Genomic DNA, 12,959 nt, shown 5'->3' with positions numbered 1-12,959 from the left:
GGAAGATCCCCTGGAATAGAAAAGGCAACCCACTCCAGTATTCTTGCCTGGAAAATTCCATGGACAGAGGAGCCTGGTGGGTTAAAGTCCATGGGGTCACAGAGTCAGAGTCAGAGCACCCACATAGCAGTGTATATAAAAGTTATGTTCACACTATACTTTAGTCTATTAAGTGTGTAACACCATTATGTTTAAAAAAGTCAATGTTTTTTCATTAAAAATATTTTATTAAATATTCATTAAATTTTAAAATATTTCATTAAAAATATTTTGTGAAAAAATGCTACCTCTCAGTGAGCAAATGCTGTTGGAAAGATGCGCCCATAGACTTGCTCAAAACACAGTTACCACAAACCCTCCATGTGTAAAAAGTTAAATATCTGCAAGCACCATAAAGAGAAGCATAGTAAAATAAAGCATGCCTGAAATCTGAGATGTCATCACACTTTATCAGTCTTAATAACGTTTAAGGTAGAGCACAAACACAGGAGGGGAGAAAGGACTTGCCTTTGTTAATTTTTAATTGCACTATTAAAATATTCCAAGCCAGTTATGCCCCCAAACACACATCTTACTGGAGACTTTCCTGGGACTGAAAAGAATGAAATCACTATTATACATTAGGAGCCCATCACAAAGTTTAAGTGATGGCTAGACTGAAGGCTGCTTCTGAATAGTTATTAGAGGAGCTCCACTAGGCAGAGTAGCTAGCTCACACTGGTGCTGAATCTAGGGAGGGAGGGAGGAGAGGACAGAGAGGAACTGAGTAGTAGTTCTGGTCATCCACTACCTCTTTCTTTCTCTAAGCTTTTACCATAATGATCTATCTTTTCTTAGATATTTCTTTGTCTGGAAAGAAATGTATTTATTCAGACTCCAAACTTGCTACTCATCTCCTAGCTCTAACTCTAAAAGGGTTGAGGGAAGCCTTACTTATTTTCAAAGCCCTCTCTTTCCCAGCTAATATTAATGATACACCATGTACTGTCCTCTCTCCAGGCGCCAGGAAGTGGACCACTTTTGGAGGGAGGAACAGCTCTTCTTACTTAGGTGGAATAATTCCAGGGAGTTAGGCAGTCTTAGAAAGAGGCACATTGACTCAACTAAGAGAGGAAAAAAAAAAAAAAGAGCTGCTGTGTCGAAGAGAACATGAGTGCTCATTTCCCCCAGGAGAGAAAAGATGCAGCTGATTTTCTAAAATGAATCAGTAAAGTGGATGGTGAAATGCGACAGCCTGTCAGAGCACTGGCTTAGGGTGCCGTGCTGCTTGCACTCACAGCGCATGACAAGGATAGCTCTCAGCTCCACTGGCAACATCTGTGGGGCTCTAGTTATTGTCATGAATTAGTAACTGAGGCTGATCCTGCTTTGAAAAAAATAAATTGCCGAGCTCAGCAAGAAGCACATGGACCATCCGAAACTCAAAATTCAATTCATACTGGTCCATAAATGAGAAAACTTTGGCTCAAAATAACTCTATGTAAAAGATCAATATTTTTTCCTCAAGTGAAAATCCAGAATGAATGTGGAATTAAAACTTTATAATTTGGGTTTCTATGAATACACCCTGTCTAGCTTTCAAAAGTAAGCCCATGCTTAAATGTGTTCTAACAGTAAAGCCAAGAAAAAAAGCATACACTCAAAATGCAAGTGAAAGCAGTCACTCGAAACAACTGTTTCTAGGGCAGAGAGATGCAATATCCCAATCGTTTAAATTTCCAAGTGGGACTTTAAAATAAGTAGCAATCGTTAGCCTGGAGAACATCATCCATCTCCATAGGCTGCAACAGTGCCTCTTGGAGTTGTGCAACACATAGCCCTGATGGAGACAGTGCGGAGCAGGGAACAGAGATAAGGCTAAGACCAAGAAACAACCAGATGAAATTTCTGCCAGCGCTATGTGGCTACAGATTCCAGGTTCTGTTGTTTACGCTCCCAACGATCTCAGCAACATAATAAAATATACTCATTAATATTTTTGTAAAACATTGTACTTTTTTCTCCATGGCTTAATAAAACATGAACTCTGTGGTCAAAACAAATGATTTGAGAGAGAACAAGATGCTTCAATTATCTACTGAATGTAAGTTCTGGTGAATTCAGTGAAGAATAACTTTCAGAAGGAAACCGGATATCCCCATACATATCCAGTGTTTCTTAATTTTCAAACTGCTTGAATTAAATAAACATAATGTAGGAATTATACATTTTCTATGACATTCTTTACATGACAACTCAGGGAAAGACAACACTAACATTTCATATCTCACTTTAAAATCGTGAAGTGAAATTCATGATTTTAAATTAAGAAAGAAAATACTATAAATTTTAACATTATTTTGAGAACTGTATTTGGAACAATTTAAGCTTCTATACTCTGTCTACACTGCCTAACCATAAACTCTGTGAGAGTAAATCGGGTAAGCTAAAGAAAGGCATTCCACTTAACGAACTAGGTTCTTTAACACAAACTGACGTATTTCCGTACATATTTATAAGGCTTGGTGGTTATTATTAGGCTGTAATTGCAGTTGTTCTAACACCTAATAAGCCATGGTTGGAAAAACAAAGGCAGGTTAATTTGTGATTTCCTCTACTCATTCAGAGGCAAATTAAGTGTCAAACAGCTAATACAGAGCATATTTCATTTTATGAGATTTTAATTTAATTCTGCGCCATATCGTTGATGCCTTAATATAGGGTGGTTTATCTAAAAAGAAGAGCAATTTATAAACCTCTTTCAATAGAATCATTAATGATAAGATATGATAGCATAATTATCGCAGTGCCTGCCATCCTTCTAAACAGAGATCTGTTGGCATTTCCATCATCAACACACGTCCTGTTTCCAAGAGACTTAGCATTTAATTCGTTACACTGGCACCAGAACAATCATGTGTAAGAAACAGTAAGACTATCCCCCAGTTTGTCTACTTACAATTAAAAATATTTATTCTAAAATATCAGTAAGCTTGAAGAAGGAATTCATAGGGCCTGGACTCCATCTTAGGCCTGTTCATGCTGATCATGCTCAGCCACCTTTCCAATGGACTCTGAACTCTGTGTTTAGTGCCTATGAAAACAACAACAGAAGGATAAGACCCCCTCCAGACAGGGGAACCTTGAAGATCGTATCTAGGTTACTCACCGCCTAAGAGAAAACATACACTAATCACCCCTTCCTCCAGACAGGCCATAAATTTTTCTGTATCTATCGGAGTGTAACCTCGGGTTTATTGATTATCGGCTAATTGTTTGACTGTTTGAGCACATGAGCACATAGCACGTGAATGATGGGATTGTATTTTCCTGGTTTATGTAAGTCTCAAGGAGTTTGGAGTGGTGGGTTCAGACACGTACACATGGGGTATAAAAGATTTTCACAAATGCTGGTCGGGGTCCTTGGCTAAGAGGAGACTCTGCCTTGGGCCCACCGGTGTAATAAACTGCACTCCACTATCTGCATTGTCCTTCTGAGTGAGTTTGTTTCCCAGAACGTGTGGCTACAACAAGCTCACTTGATTTCATCATCTAGAAGCTAATTATAAAGCAAGCATTTTGGAATTCAACTTCTAGATAAAATCATTTTACTTTTCCAGGTTATCCTCTAAGCAAAGATGTGCTTTGAAGATTTCAGTAACCAAGTCATATTCACCTACATAACCCTCCACCCCTAAAATGATCTGTCACAGGCATATCTACATTTGCATCTAAGAAGGTGCCAAAGCATCCCAGGGATTCAGGATTGAGCCAGGCCAGAACAGAATCTCTGAGTGTTTGTCATGCCCCCAATTGTCTGGATGCTAACTCTCCGCATTTGCTTAGAGCATCCTGCTTTCAAGGGTGCTCACAAGGGTGCTCACAAGAACATGATTTCATTGAACTCTTCAATTTGCAATTTGGAGAGTCGGGTAAGGCAGGTAACTTCATTTTCATGGAATGGAACTAATATATGGAAATTGTAGGTTGCCAATTCCCAGCACCAACAAGTGCAAAGCAAGAGCACAATTCAAGCTCTCTGACTGCTAGTCTGCTGTTTCCAGACTGGACCCTTTGAAGGTCTATGGAGCATATTTAACTAGGCACCTGAACAAGTGACTGCCTGCAAATCTAGCAGGTACGGTGACCGCTAAGCAATGACTGATCAGACAAGAATATTCAGCTGCAACAAAGGCACACAAGGTGCTTTAAGGAACAGACTCTAGGAACAACCTTTGAGACTGCCCCCAAAGGTGATATTTGAAATAGGCCTTGAGGGACTTCCCTGCAGGTTCAGTAGTTAAGACCCTGAGCTTCTATTGCAAGGGGTGCAGATTCACTCTCCCATTGGGAAACTAAGATCACATGCTGCTTGGCCAAAGAATAGAAAAAAAAAAAAAAAAATGAGAATGAGTTAGGCCTTGAGGGTAAGGAGTTTAAGTAGGAGTTTGCCATGCAGGGAGGGAAGACCATTGAGCGTAATGCAGGGAGAATGTCACGTTATAAAAGCACAGAGATGAGACTACCCCCAGCTTCCCAGAGACTACTTCGTAAGTTCAGTGTCTCCATCCAGGACTCTGTAATGCCCAGCAGTCCCAGGGGACAATGACATCCTCCCAGCACCTTCCAGAGCTTCTCTTTGGAGCTTCAGGATTATCTACCAGCTTTATAAGATGAATCTTGGGTTACTAAACATTTAGGCAGCTAGAGAACAATTTAGTCAATTGCTGCTAAATGATCCTAAAGCTTGGCTGAAAAAGCAGGAAGTATAATCATATCAGTATCTGAAGGGTTCCAGGATTATCACAGATACCAAAATCCATGGATCTTCAAATCCTTTACATAAAAAGGCATAGTGTTTGCATATAACCTATGCACATCTTCCTGGAAACTTCAATCATCTCTGGATTACTTATAGTACCCAATACAATGGAAATGCTACGTCAATAGGTGTCAGTGTGCTGGAAATTCAAGTGTTGCTTTTTGGAACTTTCTGGAGTTTGTTTCTCCAATATTTGTAATCCAAGGTTGGTTGAATCCTCGAATGCAAAACCCCCCAAAGATACAATGGGTCAACAATACTAAAATCTACAAAAATCCCAGCTCAGCAGCCATATAGGAAATGCAACCCTCTCCCCTGGGATTCTCCAAACTTGACCTGTCTTATCCTGTAGTGTTTTTATCTCTAAGTGAAAGTGAAGTCACTCAGTCGTGTCCGACTTTTTGCGACCCCATGGACTGTAGCCTACCAGGCTCCTCAGTCCATGGAATTTTCCAGGAAAGAGTACTGGAGTGGGTTGCCATTTCCTTCTCCAGGGGATCTTCCCAACCTAGGGATGGAACCCGGGTCTCCCACACTGCAGGCAGATGCTTTACTGTCTGAGCCACCAGGGAAGCCCGTTTTTATCTCTAGCAAGCGAATTCTTTAGATACAGCAATCACGACCTAGAACAAACAGCGATCTATACAAGGGCTTGCTATTCTTAAAATTCTGCCAAAGAACCAAGACTTGGGGTTTTAACTGACAAATTCACATTTGAATTTAACTATAAGGCAAACTATAATGAACCCAGAGGAACTAGTTCATTTTATCATCTTGTTGTTGTTTAGTGGCTAAGTCGTGTCAGACTCCTTGCAACACCACAGACTGTAGCCCACCAGGCTCCTCTGTCCATGGGATTTCCCAAGCAAGAATACTGGAGTGGGTTGCCATTTCCTTCTCCAGGGCATCTTCCCAATCCAGGGATCAAACCCAAGTCTCCTGCATTGGCAGGCAGATTCTTTAGCTCTGAGCCACCAGGGAAGCCCTCATTCTATCATATTAATTCATTTTTTGAAATTTCTCTATGAGTTTTGAAAGAGTGAAGTACTGTGAAATTCCATAGAAAATCTGATCCAAATTACTTCATCACTGCAGAGACTTGAATCTGGGTGAAATCAGTCCTGTGCCTCTCCCAGGTCCAGTGGGCCCTCGCTGGTTCTGTACCATAGAGCACATCCTCATCTGAGAAGCTTGGGTCCCATGGGTACCACAAAACTTTGTGGTTTTTGGGAGAGCAGGATAAATTTCATGGCAGGTTTCAGCCTGAATTTGGAGTTTTCTTCCCTTTGTACAGGGAGCTTTAAATGGGCCTGTTGGTTTTATCTGAATGTATTTTTAGCAGGCTTTAGAACCCTGAAAATACTCATGTTCCAATGAAAAGTCAAAGAATAAGTCACAAGTTTCTGCATTCTCTCTAAATATCCACTTCTCCTTTAATGCTTATAGAAGTCTGAGCACAGATTTATGACTTACCTCCAGGCAAATCTGCTCTGAAATTACAGTTCAGTAATGGGAGATGGATCCAAAAAACTGTGGGTAAAATATTATATGTGTACTTGGGCATATAGTTAGGGCTGTTAATATCAATTAATTCTGTTCACAGAGGAGGACTTGTTTTAAAACAACTTCATTTTTCTTTGACGTATATGTAATTACACAGCTGTAACGAATAGCCATGGAGATGCAATCTACCATCCAAATAACTAGCATTAGTCTTCAAAGTATTTTTTGGGCTTTCTAACTTTACTGTCTCAGAATGAAGGGTAATTACCAGACATGACTAAATGCAAAATCCAGGCCATTCAAAGGGCCAGCCCCTCCCAAAGGTTGACTCCCCTTGTGACAGTATACATCAGTCTTCTGGACAACACTACAAAAGAAAGTCATTTCAGTTTAGGTGCAGGCTATCCTGAATACCTGATCTTCTTTCCCTCCAAACTGAGAGATACCACATTTATCTCCAGGACATTGTCTTCTTCTTTTTTTAATATTTATTTTATATTAAAGAATAGTTGATTAACAATGCTGTATTAGATTCAGGTGCACAGCAAAGTTACACATACACATGTATCTACTTTTTTTCAAATTCTTTTCCTGTTTAGGTTGTTATAGAATATTGGGCAGAATTCCCTGTGCTATACAGTAGGTCCTTGTTGCTTATTTATTTTATACATAGTAGTACTTATACATTAATCCCAAAGTCCTAATTTATCTCCCCTCACCTTTGGTAACCATAAGTTTGTTTTCTATGTCGAAGAGTCTGTTTTGTAAATAAGTTCATTCATATCATTTTATTTTAGATTCTGCATATAAGTAATATCACATGATATCTGTCTTTTCTTCCTTTTCTAATGTATGTTAGTTATCACCCTCATTCTTGCCTTTTATCTCTGTGTAAACCATGTGCTCGATCACATTTGCCATTTTGTTTGGGTGACATTCCCATCAATCAAGTGACTGTTGAAGTAGACACCACAGGGGCTATGAAAATTTACCATGAAAATTTCATTATGACTCATTGTGATCCCTGCAACAGGGCTTTCCCATTAATAGAAATCAGAGCATGAGAAACTTCTAATCCACTCTTGACCAAATACATATTCTGAGAGGGAACCTTCCCATTAGGCCTCTGCTTTTTAATTTAGTATTTAGAGGCCACAGAGCACATGTCAGCAAAAATATATAGGAAATACTTGCCAGCCACCTCGTATGACAGGCATTCTTCAGGAAGCAGCGGGGATGTGCTTCAGTGAGTCCAGGAACGGATAGGCTTGCCGTATTTCAAAAGTAAATCTTAGACTTCTATCACAGCTCCCAAGCCCAGTAGCTGTGTTGGTAACAAAAATCCTGAGATGGTAAAAGCCAGTATTTTGTGGTTTCTTTAATGGGCAAAGTTGTAATACTTACACATGCAACGGAGGGATCGGAGATGGATCATAATGGTAACGGCCCTCGTGGTGTCTGGCATCAATTGGTACAGGAGGATGGAATGCAGGAAAGAGATGAGGAGGGTCTGAAAAGGAAAGAAAGTCCAACCTGTATAAACAGAACACTTTGAAACAGAATTCCCATACGTGAAGCCACATCGCCACACTGTCTTCACAACTGATGCTGAAATTAACCTGAAGACTTTGTGGAAGAATTCTTGAAAGTTCAGGACCAAGCAAATAATACCAGCACATGAGACAGTAGAGCCACTGAATGCAACCTGAACCCAGACAGGAGGGCAAGAAAGAGGTACAACACGTGCCCCTAGCCTGGACGAAAGACTGGCCAGAGTGCAAAGGCTGAAGGAAGCCACCAAGCCAAGAGGAAGAGATGCCAAAACACTTTTTTATTTGCATTTATTTTTTTGGCCACATCCCAACAAGGGACTGAACCCAGATGCTCAGCAATGAAAGTTTGGAGAGTCCTAACCACTCATCTACCAGGGAATGCCTCATCTTTTATTTTTAAAATGACACTGTCATGTGAATTTTCATATTCTATTTATTTATTTGGCTGCGCCCGGACTTCGCTGTGGTATGCAGGCTTTTAGGTTGCAGCATGTGGACTGTAGTTCCCTGACCAGGGATCGAACACATACCCCCTGCACTGGGAGCTTGGACTTTTAACTGCCAGGGAAGTCCTGTGAAGTGAACTTTAGACAAAGACATAATATCACTACTAGTTTTCATCTCTCCCACTTGTTAGGAGTTCTTTCAAAAGTCCCTGCTAGAATCCATGCCACATGTAGACACATACACACACACACACACACACACACACACACACACACACACACACTTAAAAAATTCAAATGCATGCTCCCTCCCACTCCTCCTTGTCCTAGGTCAGGCTTCCAGAATCCCAACACAAGGGCAGCAAATGTATAGGTTGGCCAGAGATGTTACATGGCGTGACAGAGGGACATTTAGAGTAAACTGGGGGTTCCTTTCCTGCAGCCCCAACATTTGCCTTGAACCAACATTCCCTTGGCCTCCTCTCCTGCTCTGGCTCAGGTCAGTCATCACTGTTTTGAGGTTTCTGTGTGTACGCTTACTTAAAATAGTTCTTCTGCTCCCACTTGCCCTGATTATCTCTGACAAATCTGAAAATAAACTTTTTTTTTTTTCTAAATAGTAATTCACTGAAAGAACTGAAAATAGCTTTACCAGATTTTATCATGAGGAGCACCCGATACTAAAGTTTTTCCTGAGTTTCAAGAAGCAATAAAGAAACAAGTCCAAGAGCAGGAGGGGAGCCTTCACAACTCTGAGGCGATAAAGCAGCAAATACACCAGAACTCGTGTTGTGAATGTTACCTTCCATACGTGGTCGCCCTGGAAGCCTGCATGTAGCTGTCACACCGCTGTTGCCCAGAACACTCCCAAGAATTGATGTGTACACCAAACAGGCCTCAGAAGGGCTATGAGCTCCTTCGAAAAGTCTGAAGATTTTGCCTAGTGTAGTAGATGGTAAAAGCAATTCCAAATGAGACCCTGTGAACAGGCCCTGAGGAATGGCTGGAAAAAGTGACACAGAACCTCCCCATGGGGCAGGGGAGTGGGTGTGTCAAACACAGACGAGGGTATGACTGCATCCTCCACTGTGAGTTTCCTTAAGTCCTGGGGGTGACTATTATACATGTGCTTGTTGAATTCAAGTAGTTTTCATTTTCCTTCCTATACATTTCTCTTGTCCAAATTTTCTCCAACAAGCATCTTTTAGAATGTAAATATAACAACCTTTTTTTTCAAAAAAAAATTATATTTTACTCCCCCCCCCACCTTTTTTTTAAGACTTTGCTCCTGCTGGCCTCATTTGAGAATCTAAGAATATGATTAGGAGAATAAAATAAGAGAGAAAAACTATTAATGTACAACATTACAGCTCTGACAGCACTACAGAGGTGCCCAAAGCTGAACTTCACCAGGTATAGAACCCAGAAGAAGAGGTTCTAGAGTGTAGAAAATGTGCATTACTCACTGTATATTGTACTTGCTCCTTATAAGATAAGGGGGGGAGGGAATGGTACTGAAAGAGGTAAGGAGTCATCTTGGTATTATCTCATATCGTTGACACTGTGATATCATGATGTACAATGATGCTTAAAATTCAATAGGGACATACTGACTGCCTGATCAAATGCTATACGTTTTATAAAGTGCATCTGAAAAATTCAGTTATATTTTAAATACATCACTTAGGACATTATAAAAGGATGTTGGAATTGTTTTCTTTTGTTTTGTTTTGTTTTGTAACACAAATCTTGCACTAAGTTTAAATGTCCCACATAACCCAGGAATCCTGCAGAGCCCAAATGTCCTATTTCATTTAACTCTTCTGGAAGAAACTGATGCATCCTTCCTAAAACAACATAAAATTGAGTGGAGTAATGTATTTCATGAATCTGAAAGTCTGACATCTACTCAGTGAATGCTTCATGGTCTTCAGTTTTGAACAATCCCAAATGAATCACTGAGGTTCGGGGTCAGGTGCATCAGGGGTTAGGTGGATAGCCAACAGGCCCCGAGCGTGGTTCTCTCCTCTCCTCCTGCTGGCAGTCACTACTGATGCTCATGGACTTGCCTCCAGCAGACTTCAAACTTCACACAGTCATCCATTCTTGGAAACTGGAGAAGTAAACCTACTAGAACTTGTTGTAAATTAAGGATTCATACCGTCTGACCCACCTCCTCAAGCTTTTCCCTATGCATCATTTTAAATGGTGTTTTGAGGGACTTCATGACAATTCTGCCAGACCTGGCAGGTATTTTCACTTATTTACTTCTTGGTTCTTGGCAGTGTGATTAAATTCTCTCCACCAGATAAGTGGATGCTAACTATATCTGCTTTTCTCTATGTGGGTACAGCTGTGAATTATGAAGATGCACAAACCCAGACCTCAAAATGTGGTCAGGTATTATACCTTCTGGAGAAGGCAATGGTACACCACTCAAATATGCCTCATATATCCAAAAAGTAACAGCCACTGTCTTTTATATGAGTATTTATAATTATGTTGCAGTGATTATATGCATCAGGGGTGAAAACTAGGCACACAATTCTATAAAATCAAAAGCATTTACCCAAGCAGTATAAATCTTCACCCCCAGGGAAAACTGCAAGACCCTTATAGACGTATAAAAGGCACTGTCATCTTTATATTTTTACGAAATTATTTTAACAGGATTTCAACCCACTTTCTCTTTCTCTCTCTCAAGCTCTTCCTTTTCAAAATGAGAGAGAAAATTACCAAGCATTGCAAAAATATCTAAAAGGAAAGAATTTAGGATTAGAATTAGTCATTACTGGGGCATTTAGTAGTTATTTCCCACTGTTGAGTATGTTTTGTGAGTTTAAAAGTTAATTCTGACTAAGTATGTGATGCATCTTACAGCATTGTTTGCTCAAAGTGTTTATTTATGTTACAAGAAAATTTATGAATCCTGCATTCTGGAATTAGGTTAAATAAAGAACCAAAAAATATGAATATGATCTGACTTGATCGAAGACATCTGATTTTTAGTTTAAGCATTTTTATTCCTATTTGTTTCCTTCTTGATTTAGTTGAAAATAACTTCTCTTGGACTGATAAAGTCTGTGCAAACAATTACACCTCATGTCAGTTATCAGTGGAAATCACACCTCTTAAGCCGCTTTCTAGTAAATGCAATGGAACAGCTCTCTTCCAATTCAAGACACGCTTGACCACAGCTTAACAGTAGAGACGAAGCATAAAAATCAGAACAAGCATGTCCTTTAACATATGTGGCATCACATGACATTAATCCTAACACATCTCTCAAAAAAAAAAAGAAGATGCTGGCGAATCCTCAAACGTGGAGTGCTCCTCTTGCAACTCGGCTCATCGTTTCTATGTGCAAGATCGCAATATACTCCATCAGAGGCCCAAGAAGCTGTCCAAGAAAACCCACAGGACGAGAACAGGCCTGTGTCGCCAGCAGCCACCATAATTATCCACCTCCCAGTTTATTATTTACACATGAGCAGCACAGCTGTGGAGCATCATAACTCAGGAGGATGTGTAATAAGTTACCGCGCCGCAGCCATCTCCTGCTCTGGCCCTCGACAAAACACCACATGATGACTTTTCCAAAGTCAGGCGAAAACTGCTGAAGCAGAAGGAAGTGCCACTAAACCTGGCTCCCTCCTATTTATCATACAATTTCCTGACTGATGGTTCCACAAACCAGCTGTTAAGTGCTGTGTACTCTGCTGTCAGCAAACTAACGGGCTAAATGGAAGACAGGGAGAATAATGTGCAGAACTGGGGGAATCAATTTTACTGAAGGAATTAAAATTCTACCAGGTGGGGGTGAGTCTGCAGAGCAGTGGGAAGCAGTCAACTGTCCATGCTTTGGGTTGCAAAGATGATTTATTACAGACTCGCGAGGGGTTTGACTATTGGACCAAATGCCTCTTAGACTAAAGGGAGATTTGCCAAGTGCGTATTATCGGAGGCGCAAGTGGAAGAGTCTTTAAACCCCATAAATATGTAATTGGCTTGACGCATGTTTAAATTGAAATGCATAGTAACAATATTTATGCTGGGTATAGTTGTTGGTATTCAATTTCATGCTGGCTGTCATCAGGCTGTGCATTGAGGGTCTCATTAGGAATGAGAGGCATTGATTTTTGGGTCTCCTTACAATAGCCTGGGTTGATCATAAAACCTGTAGCCAGAGAAAGACACTCAGAGGTTTATCTTCAGTTGCTGCGTGCTTCTCTCAAGAAATAGTTTTAATATCCTCAGGCTATGAGATCTCTTGGATGCCATTTGGGGAGACTGTCTTTTAAGGTTTGAAATTTACATACAAAAATTGTAGATTAAAAAAGAAAGATCAAAGCCAGCTCCATTAGTGCCCTGAAGGAGTAATTCACCAAATGATACTTTAGTGGCCTGAAAGTGCCCAGGAAACAGTATGAGAGGACCCACAAGAGTAAACCGCCCAGGGCATAAATTCTCTTGGCTTATTTAAATCCTGAAGTCATCTGTTCACTGACTTTGGAATTTATTCTAGACGAGAACTAGAAATGATTTTTCTTGTCATTGGGATCAGCCTTGACTGTAGGAATGTCCAGTCCCCTCCAATTCACTCAATCTCCTGCCACTGGTAGAAACAGTAAAACCCAATGCGGGCAACATCCATGA

The 12,959-nt window shown here is 40.4% G+C and overlaps 1 protein-coding gene across 6 annotated transcripts in view; it reads right to left on the bottom strand.

Annotated features, from left to right (window-relative positions):
* Nucleotides 1–12,959, bottom strand: part of GLI3 (GLI family zinc finger 3) — a 318,180-nt gene that overhangs the window by 135,177 nt on the left and 170,044 nt on the right. For 5 of the 6 annotated variants that reach the window (XM_059885923.1, XM_059885922.1, XM_059885925.1 and 2 more), the window contains one exon: nt 7,709–7,814. In XM_059885923.1, the coding sequence (XP_059741906.1) occupies nt 7,709–7,814 (106 nt within the window). Of the gene's footprint in view, nt 1–2,938; nt 7,686–7,708; nt 7,815–12,959 lie in introns of those variants that run through there. The other variant, XM_059885926.1, reaches the window with a different exon arrangement.

This window comes from Bos taurus, chromosome 4 (genome assembly GCF_002263795.3).
Source record: "Bos taurus isolate L1 Dominette 01449 registration number 42190680 breed Hereford chromosome 4, ARS-UCD2.0, whole genome shotgun sequence".
Taxonomy (NCBI): Eukaryota; Metazoa; Chordata; class Mammalia; order Artiodactyla; family Bovidae; genus Bos; species Bos taurus.
This window is presented reverse-complemented; position numbering and strand designations above follow the sequence as displayed.